Below are 23,940 nucleotides of genomic sequence, written 5' to 3'. Positions count from 1 at the left end.
CTTGATGTGGAAATTGAGAGACTGAGACCCCCAAACAATAATTAAGTGGTTTGCCAAAGCAACACAAGGGACAGAAGTAGGGCTATTACTTTTCATTTTCCGGCATGATATGAGTGTAAAGCACAGGCTCTTGTATCAGACTACCTGAGTTCAAATCCCACCTCCAGCCCTAACTTGTCCTGGGACCCTGAGCAAGCCCGTTAACATACTGTCCCACTTAACCTCCAAGATTGTGTTGACAGCAACAGGATAGCATTGGTGAGATTGTGTCAGGAACAGAACCTGGCCTGTAGTAACTGCTAAATGAATTCTGTTGCTACTGTTTTGCAACGAGGAAAGGCAGGCTCAGAGAAATGATGTTATTTTGACAAGGACACAGGAGAGGCATGATTAGAACTAGGGCCTATCTATTTCCAAAGCAAGTAAGTGTTGTTCGCTCCCAGACTAGTGTTTTTCAAACTGCAAGGCACGACCCATTAGTGGGTCAGAAAATTAGTTCAGCGGGGTCTCAAACAGCACTGGAAAAAATATTAAATATCAGAGTGCATCATACATAGGGTAAATAGCATTTGGTTGCACTTTTTTTTTTCCCTTAGCTGCACCTCACAGCTTGTGGGATCTTAGTTCCCCAACCAGGGACTGAACCCCGGCCCTCAGCAGTGAGAGCACAGAGTCCTAACCACTGGACTGCCAGGGAGTTCCCTTTGGTGACACTTTTGTTTCACGGGATTGTAAGTATACATCTGTGTGTTCTCGGTCTTTTTTTTTTTTTTTTTTTGATTGCGCCATGGCTTGCGGGATCTTAGTTCCCCAACCAGGGATTGAACCCGGGCCCTTGGCAGTGAAAGTGCCCAGTCCTAACCGCTGGGCCACCAGGGAATTCCTACTAGGTCTTAAAATAGTTTGAAAGCCATCACCCTTTACTACTAGTGCCCCTACAAGTTCAGACACAAGCACACGGAAGCTTTCAGTGACATCTCTGTGTCTTGTAATCCATCCTGTTTCCCAGGAGGGGCAGGGATTCGAGCCAGCCCAGGAAGACTTAGAGGTAGGGGAATGGACTATGAGCTGGACTATGGAGCTGGAGTGGAGTAAATCGAGTAGGCCAGAGTAACCTTGAGTCTAGATCAGAGCAGAAGGGCTACTTTTTGAAACAAATATTCCTCGAGAGCCCACTCTGTGCCAGGACCTTTGCTGGTTAGTGTTAGGTACACAGCGATGACTGAGATAGTCCTGGACTCTTCCCTCTTGGGGCTCACTGTGCAATGGAGAAGACAGATCTGTTAACAGGCAGTGAGAGGCTAAAATGGTCAGGGCTGTAGGGGGGAGGCTCTGGTCAGAGTGTGATGGGGGAAGACCAGGAATTAGGAACACAGAGCAAAGAGTTCCAAGCTGGAGACCCACCAGCAGAGGGCTAGTTCCAGCAGTAGGTTTACCTTTGGGGAAACTACCACCCCTGAGAGGACTTTGCCTGAGACACTCTTGCAGACTTAGGTGGACCCAGGGTTCTTCAACTCCCAGCCAGGCCTTCTGTGTGGTATTACTAGAACCCAAACTCATAAAGTAGGAAGCCCCACCCAACCCATGAGAGAGCAGGAACTGGGATCCGGATGTCTCACAGCTGTCTACTACACTAGCTAATACACGGGCCAGGATCTGTGCTCTTTTTTTTTTTTTCCAGGGCGATTTTAAGGCATTTGTAGGCCCAAGTTACCCCGTGAAAAAGTTATACCCCATATTTAATTGCATATATATATCATGAACAGATAGGATTAATATTTTGGAGTTATAGCATATCTAATTGACATACACCGTTCTGTTTACATAAAATAGCCCAGGGACGCAGCTATGATTGTTTCCATTTTGCAGATGTGGCTACTGAGGCACAGAAAATGGTAAAGCCTTCTGCCCACAGTCACCAGTAAGGAAATGCAAAGCTGGGTTTGTGTGGCTTCAGTGCCTGTGCTCAACCATGAGAGGAAATACTGAAAAGGAAACCCTTCCTAACGCCCGCTCCAAGGCTCTTTAAGAGCCTCGGAACCTGAACTAAAGGCGAGAGCGGAGTAAAACCAGATCAAAGCGTATGTAAATAAGGACCAGGGGCTGCCGGGAAATATCATCGCGGCTAGCCTCCAGGGAGAGCGGGCGTCAGAGTCTTATTGAGCCTGCGCAATCTTTTTTTTTTTTTTTTTTTTCCGTCCGGCGCCTGCGCGAGGCACATCCCTTTCCCACACGGGTTCAAGCTTGCCTAATGTACGCAGGCGCCCTTCTCTGAGTCGGCCACCTCCCCTTCCTTGCGCTTGCGCTCTAGCTCTCTTCGAGTTCCTTTCTCCCTCTCTCACGTCAGTTCCTGTTTGTGGCGGGAGAAGGCGGTATTTCCGTCCAGAGGGTGGGAGGGGGCGGTAAGCGGGGGCTGGGGGGAGGGGGCGGGGGGGCCGCGCCGCGCGAGCCGTTGGGCCTGGCTCCGCTAAGGCGTTGCTGCTGGTGCTGCCGACGCCGCCGCCGCCGCCAGAAACACAAGGAGCGGGATCAAGCGTAGCGTCGCGATGGGCAGGAGTAGAACCCCGCCAGAGAGGCTGGGCGGCTGCCGGTGACAGGTGAGTGCGCCAGCGCGTGTCCCCAAGCGCCCCCCCCCCGCGATGGTCGCGTCCGGACCCCCAGCAAAGCCGCGCTGGGCCGTACCACCGGTGCCCACTGGGCGGGGACCGTAGTCCTTGAGCCCCCCCCCCCTTCCGGGACTGAGTTGGGGAGGCTGCGCGGGGGCGGTTGGGCTAGCCCCGAGGGGGCGGGGGCGGCGGGCAGTACCACTGAAGCTGCAGGGGGCGCATATCAAAGTGTGGGGACCGAACCACTGAAGGGCTGGAGGCGTAGACCCCTGCGTGCTGAGCTGGGGGTTGAGCCAGTGGGCTGGGAGGGGAGAGCCCGCCTGGTGTGCGAAGGCTAAGCCTTTGAGGGGGCGCGTCTTACCAAGTGTAGGGGGCTGTGGAAATAGTTCCTAGAGTGTGCTTGGAGAGGTAGGGGCTTCTGGGGAGAGAGCTGTATCTAGTGTGGCCCGGGTAGCGCCCTCTGGGTTGTACCACTGAGGTCCTGGGGGGAGCCATCCTTAGAACGTAGAGCCGCGGTATATCAAAGGAGGAGGGCTGTGATGTTTATAATTTTGAGGGACGGCGGGGGGACGGGCCCGAGTGGGTGTTCAGGGGAGTTACTTTGGGAGCGCTGTAATGCCGAGCGATGAGGAGGGGGTTCTGCCTCCTGTGTTTGGTGGGTGGAGCTTGGGGGGTTTACGCTGAGCTGGAGGGGGAATCACCCTTTATTGAACTTCTTATTGACTTTGAGGGGAAGTGGATGGTCAGTGGGACTGCTGTCTACCCTAGAACCTTTTCATGTTATTAAACCTTATTTTAAGGTGTGTTGGGACACCTCTGTGGCAAATTCTTCCAGTGGTTTTGGCTGGGGCGTTGGGGGAGACGTCTTAGAAGCCGCTTGTTTTCTGAGCTTTCGGCTCCATATTAGGGAGGGGAGGGGTATGGAGCTTGGATTTGAGGATCTGTGTCCCTGAATCTGCTTAAGACTTGGGAGGAAGGAGTGCTTTGAGGGACACTTCTCCCCGAGGGGAGGATGGCTGGGACATCTTTATCCTTAGAATTCTGAGCACCCCTTTCCTCTCATTTGGAAGGCACTTGGGCTCAGCAAGAGGCCTGGGCGTAATTAGGTCTTCCATGGTCTGCCCTTGAACCTTGTTTACTCTTCCTCTGTCAGAGAAGCATCCGGAGCTCTGGCCTGAGAGTGGTTGGTGCTGGGTGCCAAGGGGCCAGGCACTACCCCAGGCCCCTCCATCCTGGCTATGAGGCCAGACACATGTTTATGTCTCCTTGGTCCAGCCGCTCATCATGTTTACGCTCCCCACCAGGCGATAACAGTTGGCTTCACCATTAGGCGGCAATGAGGCTGAGTGCTCTTTTCCCAGCTGTTCCTCTCTGCATAGGCCAAGGGGACTTGGTGGCGGTGCCCCTGCCCCACACTGACCCAGGGAGGCCAAGGACTTGGGGCGGCCAAATCCCCCACTAATCTGGTTTCTCACTGTGGTTGCTGGGTGGGAGCTTGGCTCCTCAGGCCAGCCTGTGACCTTGGCTTGCTCGGTAACCTTTGTCCTGGGTCTGGAGTTCCCGGAGGGCTGGCCATAATCCCTGATTGACCCAGCTAATGTGGGCTGGTGATGTGGTCAAAGGGGGCAGACAGTCGCTCTGGTCCACATCATCAGCTTCCTAGCTAACTGGCTCCCATGGGTTGTGGTTGCTGGAGAGAACGGTCCCTGAGTCTCTGTGAGGCCACGGTGGCTCTGTAGAATTTCTCTGCGCCAGGGGTTTCTTTCTCTGGTCTGCCAGCTTTTAGAGGGTTTGCCTGATGGGATTAACAACAGTAGTAAAAACAATAATCTTGAGACCAATGGCTGATATTTATTGAGTGCATTCTGTGTGCCATACACTGTTCAGAATGCTTCACGTGGATTAACTTGCAGAATGCCCACAGCCTAGAGCTTTGTGTACTGTTGTCATGATCTCCACTTTAAAAGGGGAAACTGAGGCACAGAGTGGCAAATCATTTCCAGAGCTACTGAATTTTATTATTATTATTTTAATTTATTTTTAAATTTAGAAACAACACTCTTTTATTTATTTATTTTTTAATATTTATTTTTGGCTGTGTTGGGTCTTCGTTTCTGTGCGAGGGCTTTCTTCAGTTGCGGCAAGCAGGGGCCACTCTTCATCGCGGTGCGCAGGCCTTTCACTATCGCGGCCTCTCTTGTTGTGGAGCACAGGCTCCAGACGCGCAGGCTCAGTAGTGGTGGCTCACGGGCCTAGTTGCTCCACAGCATGTGGGATCCTCCCGGACCAGGGCTCGACCCCGTGTCCCCTGCATTGGCAGGCAGATTCTCAACCACTGCGCCACCAGGGAAACCCTACTGAATTTTATTGAATGTTCAGCCTATATCAGGCATGTGACAGGCCTTTTACATACATTACCTCATTTATCTTTTATTCTTTTATTTTTATTTATTTATTTATTTATTTTTGGTTGCGTTGGGTCTTCGTTTCTACACGTGGGCTTTCTCTAGTTGCGGCGAGTGGGGGCTACTCTTCGTTGTGGCGCGTGGGCTTCTCATTGCGGTGGCTTCTCTTGTTGAGGAGCATGGGCTCTAGGTGTGCAGGCTTCGGTAGTTGTGGCACGCAGGCTCAATAGTTGTGGCTCGTGGTCTCTAGAACGCAGGCTCAGTAGTTGTGGCGCATGGGATTAGTTGCTACAAGGCATGTGGGATCTTCCCGGGCCAGGGCTTGAACCCGTGTCCCCTGCATTGACAGGCGGATTCTTAACCACTGCACCACCAGGGAAGTACCCCATGACCTCATTTAAATCTCAAAACACACCCATGGAGTAGGTATGGTTATGCCTGTTTTATAGACTCCTGTGAGCTAGGTAGCAGTGTGATACCCATTTTACAGATGAGGAAACCAAGACACTTGCTATGAAGTGAAATGATTTGCCCAACATCTCAAAGTTGGAAGTGGTAGAGCTGGGACGTGAACTCCTGGCCTGGTTTAGCCTCACAGTAAACTGCTTGTCAACATGTAACTGGAACAGTGGTTTAGTTGAATCCAGGGGTGGACATGGTGTTTCTGTCCATTTTTCAGAGTCAGAAATTGGGGCTCAGAGGAGGAATTGCTTTGTTCTAGGTCTGTCAGACGCTTGGGGGCCAGACTGGGGTTTGAATGAATTCTTTGCTCATGGTCCCAAAGCTGGAGAGGGTCTCTGTCACCTCAAAGCTCCTGTCCTAGACCCTGCCAACTGCGGGCATTTCCTTCCCCTCACCCTTGGAGCCTAGGGCTGCCATGAGCACCTCTGCCGGCAGCCAGTCTAGCAGTTTCTGGGCTTGCTGATAAAACTTGGTCCCTCCTCAGGGTTGAGCCAGGGCATCTTTTAACCTGGGGCAGAATGTCTGCTGGGAGCCGGGAGGAAACAGCAGGAGAGACGTATACGGGGTGACACAGCTACTAGGGGACCCGTGTTTGAGGTCCCTGCACAAGGATGGTGTAGTGGGCATGTGTGCAAGTTCTGGTGCTTTCATGTTCCAGTTGTGTGACCTTGGGCCACAGTGTTCACCTCCGTGCAATGGGCTCAGAATGACATCCCCCTCAGGCTTTCATGAGGATTAAATGAATGAATCCAAGAGGAGCTCTTAGAATGGTGCCTGGCACTGAATAAATGCTCCGGTGGCAGTCTGAGGGCATCGATCCTTCCCCACCCCCCCCACCCTCAGTCCTCTCAGGCATCATCCTGGAATCCAGCCCCCCAGCCTGGCCCAGCCAGGATCCGGGAATCTGCTGTCCTGGTTTCTAAACTCTGTAAAGAGCTGTACTGAAGTGCTTCAGTGCTTCAAATCCAGCCCTACCACTTGCTGCCTGTGCGACCCTGAGCATGTTTTCAATTCTTCTGAGCTCATTTCATCATTTGTGTCATGGGATGATGATAATTCCCTCCTGATAGGTTGTCGTGAAGGTTAAACGGGTTAATTTCTGGAGAGCACTTACAACTGTGCAGGTGTAACAGTAAGCCTGCAGTAAACGTTTCCAGTTATCACTATTTAAGAAGAGTGCTTGGCACATGGTGAGCCCTCAGGATATCTTAACAATTGTAATTCTTATTACTTCTGCTAGGATTTTGAAGGCCCTTCCCAGGTTACAGAGCCTGGTCAGGTAACACCGGGAGGAGGGCAGGGCTGAAATTAGCATCTCCATTTTCCAGGTGAGGAAACAGGAGGTTCTGGAGGCTTGAGGGGCGGGGCAAATGCAGCCCCCAGGTCCCCGCCACCTCCTACACAGTTGCTGCCCGGAGCCCCTCCTCGAGGTTGAAATTCTAGGTCCTTTCCAGATGTTATACTCTGCTAAACCCTTTTCCTACTTGTGCTTTTATTGACTCTCCACCATAGCTCCCAGGAGTGGTGGTAACGGCCTTGACCTGGGTGAGAACAGTCCTTTTGAAGGCCGAGAGGCAGAAGGGTGGTCTCCAACAGGGAGGGTAGCAGCAGTGCTTATGGGAGTCAGGGGCCAGGCCTCTCACAGCCTCGTGGGCCTGGGCAGGAAGTGTGGCTTTGATCCTGAAGGCATTGCAGAGCTGAGGAAAGGTTTTCATTCATCCGCCACCATTTATTGAACACCTGTTCTGTGTCTGGCATTGCTTCAGGTGCTGGGGATACAGCGGGGCACTCAACAAAGGCCCTACCCCCGTGGAGCTGAGGGAGGCAAACCCTGAACCTGCTGAATAAACAAGGGGCAGGTTAAAGGGAGGTGCTTGGCAATTAAAATCTGGTGCGATGGGCTGTCAGCAAGGCCTCTGAGCTGATCTCAGATTGACAAGGTGACCTGAGGAGAAGGAACAGCCTTGGGTTGTGGGGGGAACCACAGTGCAAAAATTGCAGGGAGGACTGAGCTCAGCGAGGTGCAGGGACAGGCTGCGCAGAGGCCCGTGAGGCCCTGCGGGGTGAGGTGAGGTGCAGCTGAGGGCAGGCAGGGTCACTCAGAGCCTTGTAGACCATCTTGAAGAGCAGCTTGGTCAGATTTAGGGTTTTAGAAGATGCCTTTTGCCATATGAGAGGTTCTCAGGCTTCTGCCTGGCGTGGGGGTAGATTTTAGAGCCGGTCAGGGAGTTTCACATGCCTCCCACTTCCCCCTTGAGTAGAATCTCTGCCGTAGAAAGAGCGAAGGCCTTGTTGGGTGCCTCCCTCCTCTGTGGTTTTCACACCGTGTTTCCCAGGGCCCGTGGCTTTTCCCTTTAGGGACAGATGGCGGGGCTCAGGGGGCTGATTTTCTGCCCACCCTTCCCCAGCCGAACAGCTAATATCAGATAACAGCACAGAACAACAGTAATACCTGCTAAAAACTGTACCTGCTGATTCTGCCTTCCACTCAGCTTGTGGCCTGAGGGCCTGCAATGTTCCTGGCGCTGCTCTAGAGCTTGGAAGACTGGGCCTTATGGGCCTGCCTTCTACTGGAGGCAAGTACCCAGCAAACAAACGAATAATAGGGCATCAGGTTGTGATGAACGTTTCAAAGGCAAAATGAATGAGGGTCAGGGGAAAGAGAGAGTGGGGACGTCATGTTTTAGCTGGAATGATCAGGGAGGGCCTCCCTGGGGAGGTGGCCTGTAGGTAGGACTGGTGTGCAGTGAAGAGCCATGGGAGACTTGAGTGAAAACCCCTCAGACCCAGGAGGAATCAGCTGTGGTTCCCACCTCGCAGGGGTGAGGAATGAGGCCTGGAGAGCCTCGGTAATCTGTGCAGGGTCCCCCAACACTGACAGGCTTTGTATTTGGGCAGAGTGGCTCCAGAGTCCCCCCAGCCCAGGAAGGTGCTTGGTAACCGTGGACTTCTAATCCCACACCGGAGCCTGGAACTTAAGGCTTAGCGCAGTAAGCAGGAGCCTGGCTGTTGATTTTCCCAGGCTCAGTCTGGAGTGTCTTCCTGGAAGGAGCAGAGCCCTTCAGAGGATGCATCCTTGGGCCTCCAGAAATCCCTTGGGATGGGGGGGATGGAAAGGAGTATTTTTCTCAGTTGATCTCCAAGCCTCTGGGGGACCCAGGGACACCCCTCCCTGGGCCCCTCTTCAACTTCCCAAGAGCTGTCAGTGGAAGGCTCTCAAGCACCAGGCCTCTGGGCTGCACGGTGGGGTGGTTCCGTGGCAGGCTCTTCTGGACAGCCAGCCAAGCAGCAGGAGGCCCAGCTTGGGGAGACAGCCCTGGGAGCAGACCAGGAGGGAAGGAGGGAGGGAGGGAGGGAGCGAGCAGGGGAGGGAGGGGTGGTGGAGTGGGAGCTCGGCCTGGCCCCTCGGGGGCAGGACCTGCTGCCAACTCGGCACCCACGTCAGGTCCCGGCTGTCCTGGGTGCGGGAGCAGGGGGCAGCAAGCCAGGGCTGGCCGAGGAGAGACTACATGTCGGAGGTTCCTGCAGGAAGTTCCTCAGGCCCAGCTGTCCTGCCCAGGAAGCTCTTCCGCAGATGTTGTTTCTAAGGGTGAGGCCAGAAATCCAAGGCTGCCTTGGTTTGCCACCTTGTGGGCCCTTTCCAAACGGGCTGGGGTGGCTGCCGCTCCTTTGCCCCCCTCCCCAGGCCTTTGCAGCCTGGTTTCAAGGTGTTCATCATCTGTGTAGTGGTCCGGGCTGGGAGCAGCCAACCTGAGTGTGAACCCTGCTCCTGGCTCCTGTCTTGGTTGCCATGCAACGGTGGGGGCCTGATTTCATCCCTTGGAGTTGCATTTTGCTCAGCTGACGGCACATCCCTGCCGAGAGGGGCTGTAGGGAGGATTCAGGGAGCTAACGTGTCAGAAAGTACGTGGCACGGGGCCTCCAAAGAAGGTGCTCAGTGGATCTGAGCTGCTGTTGCTGCAGGTTGTCAGGCTGGGCACCTGAGAGCAGAGAAGGGGTTCTGGATGTGGTCAGCTCGGGCTTGTTGGTTGGCAGGGAAGCAGTGGCAGGCCACTTAGCTGAGGTTCCCACTGGAGAGGGCACCGTCGCTGAGCAGGGGCTTGGCCAGACGCTGTGAGCACTCCGTGCATGCTTTCAGACACATGGCAGACCGTGAGGTAGGCAGCAGCCACCCCATTTTGTGGAGAGGAAATTGAGGTGCAGAGCGCTACATAGACTGCCCGTGTTTTGCTGAGAGCTGGCACGGTGGGCTCTCTGTGCCAGGCACTGCTCCAGGGCTGTACATGCCTGCTTCCCACCACGACCTGGGAGCTCGGTGCAGCTCTGCTCCCCAGATGAAGGCCCGGGAGGTCATTGGATTTACCCAAAGTTAAAGTTTTAATAGGTGACAGACATGAAATTTGAACCCAGCTCTATCTGGGGTCAAGTCTGCCTTTTTAAGACTGGCTCTTCTGCCTCCGACCAATGCCACGGCCACTGTTTCTGGGATTGTTATTTCTGTTCTTTTTTGCTTTCTCTTCTTCTAGACAGAGCTGGCACAAGGAAAGCCTCAGTTGTCCTGGAAATGAGTGAGTTAGATCCACTTGATGCCTGTTTGGGAGAGAGGTTGTGGCTGCCTCTCATGCCCGTGGGGCCCTGACCTTGGCCAGCTCCGTCCTTCCCCAGGGGCCAGGGGGCGGGGATGAGGGTGGAAGGCACTGATTCCTGAATGGCCTCTGGAGCCAGCTTTGGCTGTTTCTGGTCATTTGTGTATTCCATTCTCTCACCAGATAATTTACTGAGTACCTACTTTGTGCCATGTATAGTTCTGGACACCAGGGAGCAACACCTAGTCTAAAGGAAGCCGCGGAGAGGTAATGTTTGCCTTACTGGTGCTCTGAGGAAGGGAACAGAGATCTAAGCTGGCCATGGCGGGGGGGGCGGGGGGGGGCGTTGGGGAAGTCTCCTGAGGTGAGGCATTCAGGAATGGGCCAGGCAGGGTAGAGTCTGGGTAAAGGCCCTGAGGTGGGAGGTACCTTGATGCGGTGATACTGAAAGTAGGCCACTGTGGTGGAGCTGGGGGAGAGGGAGGGAGCGGAGGATGGCGGAACCCAGGTTGTTCGGGCAGGTCTGGGGTCCCCTAGGGTCGTGCTTCTCAAACTGGTGTCCAGAGACCTAGGTGGGGGGTGGCTGGTGAGGGTGTTGAGCATGTGTTTTGGGGTGGTGTCTGCGAGTTACCTGCTTTCTTTCTAGCTGTGTGTTTTCATTTATATGATATTTTTTAAAAAGTTAATATGGGCATGTCATGAATCATCTGGCTGATTCCTTTTAACCAGCTACTGACAGTATTAACATAGCTGCCACTTCCATAGCTCTGGCTAACTGAGGCTCAGGCTGGCCCTTGACTTTGGAATTCACCTTTGTGTAATTGCTTCCTGTCTTCCAAAACTCCGGCCTCACCCCCAACTGTGCTGGAAGCACGTTTCGTTGGGTCCCCACGACGACCCTGGGTTGTCAAAAAAGTCATCTTTTGAAATAACATAATAAATGCTTGGTCTGGTTGGTATTAAGATCAGATTTTATAGACCGAGGATGCTGACGTTCAGAGAAGCGTCCCTTGCAGCCTGGAAGTGGAAGTCGGGATTTGAGTCCAGCAGGACTCCAGGTATGGGTTTGGGCCTCGGAGCCCTGTTCCAGCTCCCTGGGGTGAGCAGGTCAGGGTCGTGGCTCGGGAGTGATGGTGTAGCATGGGAGCGTCACCTGCAGGGGACGGAGCGTGGGAGCGTCACCGGCAGGGGACGGACGGTCCAGCCCTGGGCCTGTGAGCATCCATGGTACTTGGCTCGCCCTCACCCCCGCCCCTGCCTTCGGCTCCTGGTGCCTCATTAAGAGAGGTTCTATAGAGCTACACCTCCAGTATGCTAGCCACTAGCCATGTGTGACTACTTAAATTTTAAGTAGTTAAAATTAAAGTGAAAATTTAGTTCTTTCGTTGGACTAGCCCCAGTAGCCGCATTTCCATCATTACAGAAAATTCTGTTGTCTAGATCAGCCATGTCCTGCACTCACCCACTGTTATGGTCTTGGGCACACAATTTACTCTCTCTAGGTCTCTGTTTCCTCTTCCAAAGAATGGGGATAGTAATAATATCTACCTCACAAGGTGGCTGTGAGGATTATTAATATGAATCCAGGCCTGGCACGTTGTGAGCACTCAGTAAATATTAGCCCTGGTGAGGATCCTGCCTGTTTGTTCCAAGGTGCCCTAGGGATGACGTGGGGACTCACACCACCAGGCCCTGCCTCAGGGCTCGGCTGGGGAGGCAGGCAGAGGATGGCGGTGCGGAGCCGCTCCTGTGAGGGAGGAACCCCTCAGCCAGATGGGAGGGGCGGTGTGAGAGAGAGAGAGAGAGTGTGTGTGTGTGTGTGTGTGGCAGGGTGGCCCTGTTCTTCTGCAGGGCATCGAGGATGGTAAGAGAGGGCTGGCTGGGGTGTGGGAGGGGCCCGGTTTCTTGAGAGTGAGGGTAGAGGGAGGTGGAAGAGGCTCAGGCTGGGACACCGTGATTCGGTCTCCTCAGCTGTGTCCTAGCTGTCCAGCCTTCCTGTCCTCAGTTTTCCCCATCTGTGAAGTATGGGTCCTTGTGGTCCCCAAGTGAGCCAGGTGGTGGGAGTGTCAGGCCAGTGCATAGGGCTTCTTCCGGGCACAATTCCTGGAGGAGAAGGCTGGGATACAGCTCCTGCCTCCCTGGGGCCAGGGGATTCCACACATTGCACCCCCTTCAAGCTGACACTTGCCATCTCTCTCCAAGCAATAGCCACAGCCCTTTGTTGGTTTTTTGTTTTTGTTTTTGTTTTTTGTTTTGGCTGCACCGCGAGGCTTGCAGGATCTTAGTTCCCCGACCAGGGACCCGGGCCCTGGCAGTGAGAGTGCCGAGTTCTAACCACTGGACCTCCGGGGAATCCTAGCCACAGCCCTTATAGTGGCCTCCCAGGCCCTGCCCAGCCAGGTCCCCGGCTTCCTCTGTAGCCACACACGCCTCGCTCCCCTCCGCCGCCTCCTGTGTCTCACGCAGGCCACACCTGGCGCTGTTCTTCCTTGGCCTGGCCCATTCTCCCCAGGTCTCCAAGTGGCCGCCGCATCTCCTTCAGGTTTGTGCTCAGATTCCACTGTCTCAGTGAGCCCTGCTCTGACCACCGTTTATAAAATTGGAAACCCTCGCCCGCTTCCCACACACCTAGTCTTCTGTATACTTCTTTTCTCCATAACATTTGTCCTTCTGGTGTACTGTATAACTTATCTGTTTATTTAAATTATTTGTTTCAATGCCTGTCCAACCGCCCCCCACCCCATAAATTCTTCCAGGACAGGGAGTTCTGTTTTGGTCACTGCTGACTCTCTGGGGACCAGAGCAGTGCTGACGCAGCATGGGTGCCATACTTGTGGAATGAGTGAATGCAAGTTTTTTTGTTTCCCCTCCACTTGGCAGAACTCTGAGCTCAGAAGCTGTGGTTCTGTTTGCCACCCCCACCCTGAATTGATGAAAGCTCTGGGCCTGGCCCTGGCTGTGTGGGGCTGGGGACACAGTACAGACCAGGACAGGCCCTGTCTCTGCCTCGCGGAGCTCTGAGTCTGGTGTGGGAGGTGGATAATTAAGTATACGAGTGACTGAGCACGGTAGAGGTGGTAAGTGCTGTGAGGGGACAGGAAAGCCGAGCTCTGAAGGTCTGTGACTTGTGAGGCAGGGGGCAGTCAGGGCAGGTTTCCCTGAGGAAACAGGGATTTGGCAGATGAAGATGGGTGGGGGACTAGCATGTGCAAAGGCCCTGGGGTGAGGGAGAGAGAGCGAGCAAAGAGCTAAGGGGACAGTGGAGGGGCAGGGAGAACATGCTTACCAATGAGGCTGGAGAACAGGCAGGGGCCACCTCAAGTGGGCCTTTGTGGCCTCCATAAGGGCCTGTGACGTGATCCCAGAGCAGAGCTGTTTCTGGAGGGTCCCTCTAACTGCGACATGGTGCTCTCGAGTGTTACGGGTCTGTGGCCAGGCAGACTCAAACATTTGACATGATTTCTGTGGGTGCTGAAAGGCGGGCAGAGCAGGGCAGTGTGCGGCTGGTGGCAGGGAGGAGAAGGAAGTCTGCTCTGGTGCTTATTCTTGTCCCAGTATTGTTTGCAGCCCACCCACGTCTTCAGCCTGCCTCCAGTCTTACCTGCTCCAAGTAGACAGATGGGGCAGTTGTGGGGAGCATGTAGTGCTCAGGAGAAGAAAAAGTGTCTTCAATACTGCCTTCTTACCAAAGAGGCAGTATAGGTAAAAATTCACATTACAGAAGCGTGTCATGTAGGAAGTGATGGTCCCCATGTCTCCACCTGCTGGGGAAATGCTAACACCTGATAGGTGTTGAGCAGTCATCGTATTGGGCTCTGTTTGAAGGCCTTTATGTGGATAAATTCATTTAATCCTCACAGCAGCCTTGGACCTTTGCTCCATTGTTATCTCTAACCTTCAGATGAGGAAACCGTGGTGGAGAAAGGGGAAGTGATTTGCCCAACGTCACACAGCAAGTGGCGGAGCTGAGGTTGAAATGCATTTGGTTCCCGAGGTCACCTTCACTCCTGCTCCCATTATTCTGCCTCTGTTGGCTCTTTGGCACAGTTCCTTCTCTGCACATGACGTTTAACGTATACCTCGTGCCCTCCCGTGGAAGACACCGTTCCCCGTAAGATCCACTGTTGATCACATAACCACTTTTCTGAAAAGGATGCTGCAGATGAAGTTTATACGTGGTTTGTGAGATGCACGTCCATCTCAGTATTGTCAGCCTGTGAAAAAATAAGCATATCGGAATTGAGGTGATGTGGTGCATACACGTTTGTGCTTCGGAAAGGGACCAGGTCGACGTTGTCTTGTGCCGTGAGCACACTGAACGCTGACAGGCAGTGTCAGCATGTCATGTTGAGGTTGCATCATGTTCTCTCTGGTGGGTGGACCTTCACCGAGGGTTGGGTGCTTTGCTGGGCTCTTCCCACACATGAGCCTGTGATGGAGGCCCTGCTGTCATCCCCATTGCATTGCAGAGAAAACTGAGACTTGGGGAGGCTATAAAGTTGACGGGCAGGGACGTGAATCCAGGTGTGCCTTAACTCCACAGGCCACTTGGGCCCCTGTGGTCCCAGCCCAGCTCCATACTTCCTGATCAGGTGATGGGGCAAGTTATTTCACCCCTGTGACTTAGTATCTTCATAAAAATGGAGATGATAATAAGAGCGCCTTGGGAATTCCCTGGCAGTCCAGTGGTTAGGACTCTGCTTTCACTGCCTGGGGCCTTGGTTCAATCGCTGGTTGGAGAACCAAGATCCTGCAGTCCGTGTGGCGCAGCCAAAAAAAGGAAAAAGAAAAAGTTTAAATATAATTATAGAAGGAGATGGAAAAAAAAAAAACACTCAGCTAAAGAGTGCCTGCCGCATAGGGTTTCTGCGAGAGTCGAATTCTCATGTACAAAGCACTTAGGTGTGCCTGGCGTGTGCCAGGTGCTGCGTAGGCATTGGCTCTTTCGTACTGGCATCATATTAACCGTTGTGACGATACCAGACCCTTGTTGTGGGCATTTAGTTTGCTTCCTGGGTTTCACTATTCCAGCAACAGTATTCTCAGAACAGCAATTCTCACCGAGGGGATGGCTTTGCCCCCAGGGGACATTTGGTCATGGCGGAAGACACTTTTGATGGTCAGAACTCCGAGGGAGGTTGAGCTGTTGGTTTTAGCAAGTAGAGACCAGGAATGCTGCTAAAACCTCTTACAGTTGGCAGAACAGCCCCATGACCAGAATTATCTAAATGTCACTAGTACCGAGGTTGAGTAACCCTGCCTGAGAACCTGTGTGCACCTGCATAAGCGTTTTCTGCAAGAGAAATTGCTCCAAGGACATGTGCATTTTCCACTTTATCAGTTTTGCTAAAGTGCCCGCACAAAACACGGGTCCAGTTCACAGAGCTGCGGGTGGTGAATGAGGGAGTCGTTTCTCTTGCCCTGTGCGCCTTTCCTCCCACATTCCCACCGGCAGACACTGCCTGTCGAACCACAGGTTCATATTGTCTTTGAATTTCTCTCCTGAGCAAGTCCTCCTGGGACTTGTAGGTGCGGTGCAGATTACAGAGCAGGTGACAGAGGCTCCTGGGGGGTCAGGGTGTCAGGACGGAGCCCCACCCCATTGTCTGCAGCTGCAGGAGATGCAGAGCCTCTGCCTCCCCCTCCTGCCTCCTTATCCCATCTGTGCTGTCTGGCATGGAAAGCAGGTCAGGGAGAGGGGGCGAGAGAAAAAGGACTTGACAAGGGGCAAGGAAATGAATTTAACTTACTTTGAACGTGTTCTGGGCCCAGAGCTTCACTCTTACTCACGTTCATTCCACAGATAGTTATTAAGTGCCCACTGTGGACCTAGTACTGCTCAAGGTTGTGAGGATCGGGTTCTGCAGTGCCCGAGCAGGCCAGAGCCCCTGCCCTTACCATGCTGACATCACAGTGGAGAGAGGTCGACAGTAAGCTTGTAAACAAGTAAATATGTACAGTCGAGGCGGTGATGATGAGCGCTTTACTTTCATAAAGGATAACGGGAGGTCCTCTTGACCACGGAGGGTATGGAGGCTTCACGAAGAAAGAGACATGTGAGCTGAGGCTGAAGAAAGTCGGGCAGGGCCCCACGGATACTTGGAGAAGACACTTATGACTGAGGGGGCAGCATGTGCAAGGGCCCCAAGGTAGGGGGTCCAGGTGTGTTGGAGGCACCGGTGCCATGGAGGGTTCAGAGAGGTGAAGCGGGGGATGATGCAGAATAGGGTCCTGGGCTCCTGAAAGGACTTTGGCTTCTTTTACTTTGGGTGAGATGGGGACTTGGGAGGGGTTGAGCAGAGGAGAGGGTTTGCTCTGACTCAGGTGGTCACAGGGTCCCAGATTGTAGGAGGGGTGAGGACAGGAGCACTAGAGCTGCTCATCTAGGCCACACGGTCCCTCTAGTAGCAGGAGCCACCGTGACCTTAATTTTACAGATGAGAAAAGAGGTTTGGGAGGACCCTTTCCAGGACCCAGTCCCTTCCCAAGGCTACCAGCTAGGACGAGGCAGTCATCTGAGGGCCTGTCTCCCGTGGCCCTGTGTCATCCTGTAAATCACCTCTAATGGACGTGACTCCAGCAAGGTGAGATGAAGCTTCTGAGAGAGCTACAGTTTGGAAACCGTTGAGAAATAAGACCTCTGAGGCAGACAGAAATAAAAAGTCCTAAAATTAGGGACTTCCCTGTCGGTCTAGTGGTGAAGACTCTGTGCTTCCAATGCAGGGGGGACAGGTTCGACCCATGGTCGGGGAACTAAGATCTCGCATGCTGCGCGGCACAGCCAAAATAAAAGTCCTAAAATTAAAAAAAAAAATTACTAGAGTGTTTAAGATATACACTAGAACGAGTCAGTGATATCCATGTACTTAGCAGATATTTAAAACATCAAACCTTGCCCTTAGGGACCCATCTCCAGTTACCTCTCCTTTCCCTGCTCAGAGCTGACCACTGTGGATGGTGATTTTCATTCCCTTTCAGCTTTCTTCTGTGTTAAACATACTCACCAACACTCCAGCCTTGCCCCTCCGGGGTGCGCGTCCCTCCTCCGGCCAGATCATTGTACAGATGGGAGTGCTAAGGCCAATGGGGGTGTCGCTTGCAGCTGCACAGCCAAGGAGCAGCAAAGCCTGCGGCTGAAATCCAGAGCCTGCGAACCCCAGATTCCTCTTCCTTATTCATTGGTGACTGGCCCTGAGGTGAAAATCCAGGCAAGCCAGCCTTGGGGTTGGGGGGAGCCCCAGAAGCCAGGAGGCCTGATTTTAGCTCCCCTATATCTTCTGGACTCCCAAACCCAGGTTGTTTTTTATTGTGACTTCATCATAAAATACAGAAAAAGATGTTCAACGTATTTTATACAGTACAGTATAACAAATAACTGTAAAGCTGTGATTCTCTGTAATCATAATAGAACATTGTCAGCTCCCAGAAACCTCCCTCCTCTGTTACTCCCAAATGTAACAACTCTCCTGACTTTTGGTTATTTGCTTCCTTGATCTTCTGCACAGTTTTACAAGTGAGAAACAAATGGTGTCATGTTGCCTGTTGTGAACTTGCTGTCCATGGACTCATACTTGATGTGTCATTTGGCATCTGGCTTCTTTCACTCCGTGTAAAGTTGTTACGCTTCATCCCTGTTGTAGGTATCAGTGGTTTGGTCCCTGTGTGGTGTTGTGCTCTATGAATTTTACCTTAGTTTGTTTATCCATTCTCCTGTGGGTGGATACCTGGTCTGTTTCTAGTTTTGAGGTTACTGTGAATGTTGCTGCTGTGAACATTCTAGTACATGTCATTTGGTAAACAAAGGCACTCATTTCTGTTAGAGGGCTGTGGAATTGCTGGTTCATGGGGTAGTTTTTAATTGAGTTTTAATTGTTACTGCCAAACAATTTTCCATAGTGGTTGAACCATGTTATACTCCCAGCAGTACCGATTCCTTTACGTTTTTGACAACGCTTGGAGTTGTCAGTTTTTAAAATTTTAGCCATCCTGGTGGGTGGTTTCAATTTGCGTTTCCCCATAACTAATGAAATTGTGTGCGTTCCTTCATTGTGTGAGTGTCCTCTCCTTTGAGGTGCCCTTGCTCTTTTCACCTTGCCTCCCAGGTGGCTCACCTCTAACTGACAGCTGTAGCTCCTGCCCAGACCCTCAGCGACTGAAGCCCAGACACCCTACGGAGCAGTGGGTGGGGTGGGGCCATGCAGACACTCCCCTGCTGTGCTGATGCCTGGCTTCCAGAGGCAGGTCTGGGTGTCCTCCATCGGGAGCTCCCCAGGGAGCAGGCCATCTTCTTGGCTGTGGTGATGGTGTTTCGTCACTGCAGGACTGCGTCACAGATACCTCAGCTGACGTGCCACCCTCAGCGGGAGGATGGGCAGGATCCAGGCAGGATGCAGGGGCTCTTTCAGTTCCTCCCCCACCCTCGCCCGAGCTGCTGCTTGCTGGCTTTTTAGTTGCTGAAGTGAGAATGTAAAAAGGGGCTCTGGTGTGCCGAGCTCCTCAGCTGGGAGACCCAAAGCAAGCAGTTCCCCTCTCTCAGCCTCTGCCCTGCCCTGGGCATGGCCATGGCCCTCTGGTGGGACGGCTGGGAGTGATCAGGAGAGGCTCTGGAGGAGCGCCCTCACGCTCAAGGCCACCCAGCTGGCATTGGCTCCTGGACTCTGCAACCCTGACCACTCTCGGCCACACCCGGCTGCCTTCACCTCTCTCTGCTCAGCCACGTGTTTGGGTGTTCACTGGGGCCAGGCAGTGGGCCGAGCCTCTGCACACAGTGGGTGCTTTCATGCTGCTGACAGCCCTGGTGCTGCTGAATCACGGAGGCTCCGAGAGGTGAAGTTGCTGGGCTGGGGAGGGCGGGGAGGGGAGGGGAGGTGAGAGCTGAGATTGGACACGAGGCCCCTGTCCTTTACACATCCACCCTTCCTTTGGACTCTGGGTTCTCCATCCCAGCCTTGTTTGGGAACCCAGCCCTATTCTGAGCTGAGCTCGTACCAGGGGAAGGTGCAGTGTTGGCCCCCGTGTTGGAGAGGAATTCCCTAACTCCCCACCACGCCTGCCTCCAGGCCCCAAGTGTGCTCCCTGCCCCGGCTCCTTACCCTGTACCAGCCACATTCCCCAAGCTTCTTCCCAAGCTTCCTCAGGGGCTTTGCACTTGCTCTTCCCCTGCCTGAAATTTGCTCCCTACACGTTGGCTCACCTGTCCTTCATACAGCGTGGCTAACACAGCACCCATTCCCTGCCCTCCTTTCCCCTGTTCATTTTTCTTTGCTGCCACCTGATGTTGTGACCTGTGTACTGTCTGCCTCCCCCACTGGAATGTGAGCTTCCTGAAGGCAGGGGCTGTGTCTTAGTGACTCTCTGTCTCTGGAACCCAGGACAGAGTCTGGAGCTTAGGACATGCTCAGAAAAAGATTGGTGGCGTGAATAGATTCTGGAATTGTTTCTGAGGGTGTGTCCGGTCCTGGGCTGGGGATCTTTTGGGGAGACTTGGGTTCGTTCATTGTGCATTCAACAGAGAGCCAGACACCGGGCTGGTGCGCTGAATTAGTGTTTAGAGATGTGGGGAGAGTTGACGAGGAGGTGCATGCAGAGGACCCAGTCCAGCCTCTGAGGTCAGGAAGGCTTCCTGGAGGAGGCATTGGTTCAGCTGAGACCTTAAGGAAGAGGGGGAACTCACAGAAGGTGTTGGGGATGGAGGCCAGAGGGAAGGACCTGAGTGCCAGAAGCCTGGCAGAGAGTGAGGGTCGGGGAGGAGGGGCTGGGGAGGTGGGTAGTGGCTGGTGTGGTAATCATTGTCACAGTCATTAGCCTTTCTTGAGAGCTTTCTAGGTGCCTTTCTGCTTATGCCGGGCCTTCTTGTGGGAAAGGACCTTGTTCTGTGTTCTGAGCACACTGGGGAGCCATGGAAGGGTTTTGAACAGAGAGGGACAGGGTCAGATTTAGGATGGAGTACAGGGGTTGAGAGCACAGGCTGGGAACCCAGGGAGAAAGCCAGGGTGGGAGGGGAGGCGGGGCAGGAAGGATCAGGAAGCCGGTGGACGGGCAGAGAGGACAACGGGCGGAGCAGGGGTGGGAAGCAGCAGAGGCCAGGGCCTGAGGGGCCTGGAATCCCAAGCTGAGGAGCCTGGCTCTTTCCCGAGGCCCCGGGGAAGCCACGGGTCAGATTTGAGGGTCCCTCTAGGTGCTGAGGGAGACAGATGGGAGGATGGGAGGCTGGGGAAGAGGTGGGGTGAGTCCTCCTGGGAGAGGACAGCGTTGGACCTGAGCCACGTTGTAGGGAGGCTGGGGTGGAAACCCTGGTCCCATTAAGACTGAAGCACAGATTGGTGGATGTTTGGGAGCGAAGATCTGGCGGTCCTGGGTGTGTTCAGTCTGTGGGTGTGAGCCCCGGAGGTGCCAGCCATACCTGCTGGGGGACAGAGCCCCTGCTGGACCCTGTCTTTGCAGCTCAGAGGCCAGAACGTGATTTCTCCCCCGCTGTTTACTTCCCTGTCACTGTCCATCTTGTCTTCCTCCGGCTTCCTCCCACTTACCTCCCTTCCCTCTGCCTGGGGCCCGGGCAGCCTGCCACCGTCACATGCCAGGCAGTAGTGTGTCCAACCCACCAGCTCCCCTGGGGCACAAGAGAAAGCTGATGCCCACGGTGTCCCCAGAGCCAGCTGCCACTTCTCTGGGGGCCACCGTAGCTCCTGACCTGCTGTCCGCAAATAACCCCAGGCCAGGAAAGGCGAAAGGCGCCTTGAGCTCCATGGCCCCTGTCCAGGCCTGTGGCTCCAGGTAGGGGCCCAGCTGGTGGCTGCCTTCCCCCCTTTCTCCCCTCTGCCCCGGGAACCTGAGACGAAGCAGCGGCCTCGGCGTCCGTCAGTCTGTTGGCTGCTGGTCCCTGAGGACGGAAGCAGAGGTCTCTGGGAGGGGACCAGGGCCTCGGTCAAGCCCCCAGGACTGGCTCCTGGGCCCCAGATAAGTGTACACGCAGTAGGTTCCTTTCTTGTTGAAGATCCGGAGCACTGAGACCTTGCTTTCCTCTGTCATCTGGTGGGGACAAGGGGACAAGGAGGGAACTGAGGCTGTGGGAGTGATATGAGGTGGCCTGGTGTTGGGGTGGGGTGGGGTACTCAGTTTGCTAAAGGTGGCAGGTTGGTGGCTCCTTGGTTTGGAAAGGAGAGAGTGAGTGAGTGAGAGAGAGCGAGCGAGAGAGGGAGTGTGTGCGTGTGCGTGTGCGTGTGCGTGTGTGTGTGTGTGTGTGTGTGTGTGTGCGCGCGCATGTGTGTTTGGGGCTGGCAGGCAGGTACTGGTAGCTTTGAGCACTCCCTCAGGTGCCCAGGGCTGTCTGATTCAGCCCAGGTGACCTCAGCGCTGGGGCATGGGAGTGACGCAGGGGGCGGAGCTGCAGCTCCTCGCCTGCCTCCCGCCCCACCCCGCCCCGCCAGGAGTGACGGTGGGTGGAGGGGCTGCCTCTGCTCAGCACGGGTGTCCTGAGTGTCCGGCCACAGGCCAGGGAGCTGTGCTCCTTCCGGAGTGGGCTCTGAGGGCAAGCTCGTGTCCTTTCCCCCAAAGACTGGGCTCCCTGGGGACATGGCCACCTCTTCCCCCTCAGCCTGGGCCCCAGGGCAGGTCTCGCCCCACCCGCCCTGGCTCCACCCTCAGAGCAGCCTGAGGGGCCTCAGAGGAGGGCTGTCCGGAGGGAAGGCGCAGAGGCCCAATCCCCCTCCCACTCTGACAGGCTCCTCTCTTGTCTTGCAGACTGTGCTCTGTCCACCGCACCTCCTGCATGTCCTGCTGCCCTGAGCTGTCCCGAGCTAGGTGACAGCCTGTCACGCTGCCACCATGAACGAGGTGTCTGTCATCAAAGAAGGCTGGCTCCACAAGCGCGGTAAGGGGCTGCTTTTGCCCACAGGATTGCGTGTCTCCCCTTTCCGCCCTGGCTCTCCCGGCAGTTGTGCCCTGAGAAGCAGAGGTACAGGGTCTTTACCACCTGAGGAGCCAGCATTCCAAGCCCTGTCTGCCTCCCTCCCTGCCCCTGGCCAGTAGCTCCTTACCAGCCCATCTCATGGGATCTTTGAAAGTAGTCTGGACAGAGGGACTGTGGCTGTGCCTGGACCTGGGCCTCCAGGCCTAGCTGCACCTCCTGCATGAGCCGCCAGGCCACGCCTCAAGTTCTGCCTCTGCATTAGTGATCCTGTTTGTAGCCCCATTTTATAAATGAAGAAACTGAGGCTCAGAGAGTGTCAGTCACTTAACTGAAGTAGCACAGTGAGGTGATATTCAGCATTTATTCATTCAGCAAATACTCATGGAGTGTGTGGTATGCTGGGCTGGCCGCCCCAGGCTCTGAGGACGCTGTGGTGCCCTCGTGGAGTTTGCAATCCATTGGGGGGTGGGGACAGACAGTAAACAGATAGACAGACATCATGTCAGGCGGCAAGTGCCGTTGTGAAAAATAGGAGCTGTGAGGGAGAACGGGCTGGAGAAAGATGGGGTTCAGTGGAAGCGGCTCTGAGGAGGGGACAGTGAACAGAGGCCTGGAGGAGGTGAGGGAGTGAGCCACACGGATAGACAGGCAAGGGTATTGCAGGGAATGAGACAGCAAGGACAAAGGTGGGACCGTGTCTGGACCGGAGAGGTGACCAGTGTGGCTGGCGCAGAGCGAGCGAGGGCGAGCTGGAGAAGGTGGGCAGAGCGGTGACGCAGCATCAGGCCGTCCGCCCTCGACCCCATGGAAAGGGCTCTAACTCTCCAGGCGTTCAGAAGCCCAGGATGTTGTGAGCCGGCGCGTGACCCGGTCTGCTTGTGCTGGTGGGCAGCTGAGAAATGCGGTCATTTACAGGGAAGAGACTAAGAGACTAGACCCTTAGGCCCCGGGCCCCTGCCCCAGAACCAGCACACTTAACGCCCACGCTGCCGTGTGCAGCGGCAGCTAGGAAGAGGCACGTGCTGGGAGTCAGCTTGTCCAGGCGCCCAGGAGCGAAGGAGGCAGACTGTCCTGGCTTCCGCAGACCTTCCCCTGCGGAGGGGGACGCCAGGCCTGGGGGTAGCCGCTCTGTGCGCTTTCATTCACTCAGCAGACATCTGTTGAGCAGCTCCTGTGTTCCAGGCACTGTTCTAGGTGCTGGAGACACAGCAGTGAACCAGATGAGCCAAAAGTCCCCATCCTTTTGTTGATGTCTTACATTGGGGGGGAGAGCCCATGGCACCTGAGTAGACAGGTGTGAGCAGGAGGAGGGGTGTTAGGGGGGCTGTCCCAAATGGGGTGGTCAGTGAGGACCTCACTGAGAAGGGGGGTTTGAATAAAGATCTGAAGGGACGCGGGGGAGTGAGCCTCACAGTTAACTGGGGCAAGGGCGAAGGGGACAGCCCATGAGTCCACAGAGGGGAGTGGGCCAGGCATGTTTAAAGGGGGCGAGGAGGCTGGTGGGGCTGGCCCTGTAGAAACTGGGAGAGGTGCCCGCCCATCCTGCCCTGTCCCAGCCCGCAGACATGGAGCAGTGATGAGGGACGGAGGTGGCTTCCCAGGCCAGGCCTCCCCCATCACACTGAGCGGGGAGAATCCTTTCCTGCTGCCCTTTCCAGGCAGGGTGGTACTCAAGACACCTTGGCCTACCCACCCGATTGGGCCCTGAGTGTGGGGCTGCTGACGGAGTTTTCTGAACCTTGGCAGGCGTCAGCCCTGGCTCTGCCACCTCCTCTCAGTGTGACTGGGTAAGCTGTGTCATCTCTCTGAGCCTTGGTTTCACATCTGTAAAATGGGTCAACAACCTAGGCCTCTGAGATTGTCAGCTTCATGAGGGCAGGGATTTTATCTGGCTTGTTCACTGAGATGTCCCCAGTGCCCTAGAAAAGTGCTTGGCATGCAGTAGGCACTCGGTAACTGTTGAATGAACGTTT

At 54.6% G+C, this 23,940-nt stretch overlaps 1 protein-coding gene across 4 annotated transcripts in view; it reads left to right on the top strand.

Moving 5' to 3' along the window:
• The first annotated feature begins 2,424 nt into the window (after window positions 1-2,424).
• Window positions 2,425-23,940, top strand: part of AKT2 (AKT serine/threonine kinase 2) — a 52,119-nt gene continuing 30,603 nt past the window's right edge. For 2 of the 4 annotated variants that reach the window (XM_073795871.1, XM_073795870.1), the window contains exons 1-2: window positions 2,425-2,597; window positions 21,799-21,928. In XM_073795871.1, the coding sequence (XP_073651972.1) occupies window positions 21,883-21,928 (46 nt within the window). In that variant the 5' untranslated portion in view covers window positions 2,425-2,597; window positions 21,799-21,882. Of the gene's footprint in view, window positions 2,598-10,242; window positions 10,327-21,798; window positions 21,929-23,940 lie in introns of those variants that run through there. The other 2 variants (XM_033846102.2, XM_073795869.1) reach the window with 2 other exon arrangements.

The sequence above is a fragment of the Tursiops truncatus genome, chromosome 19, assembly GCF_011762595.2.
Source record: "Tursiops truncatus isolate mTurTru1 chromosome 19, mTurTru1.mat.Y, whole genome shotgun sequence".
NCBI lineage: Eukaryota > Metazoa > Chordata > Mammalia > Artiodactyla > Delphinidae > Tursiops > Tursiops truncatus.
The sequence above is the reverse complement of the archived record's forward strand: the minus strand, read 5'-3'. Positions and strand labels throughout refer to the sequence as shown.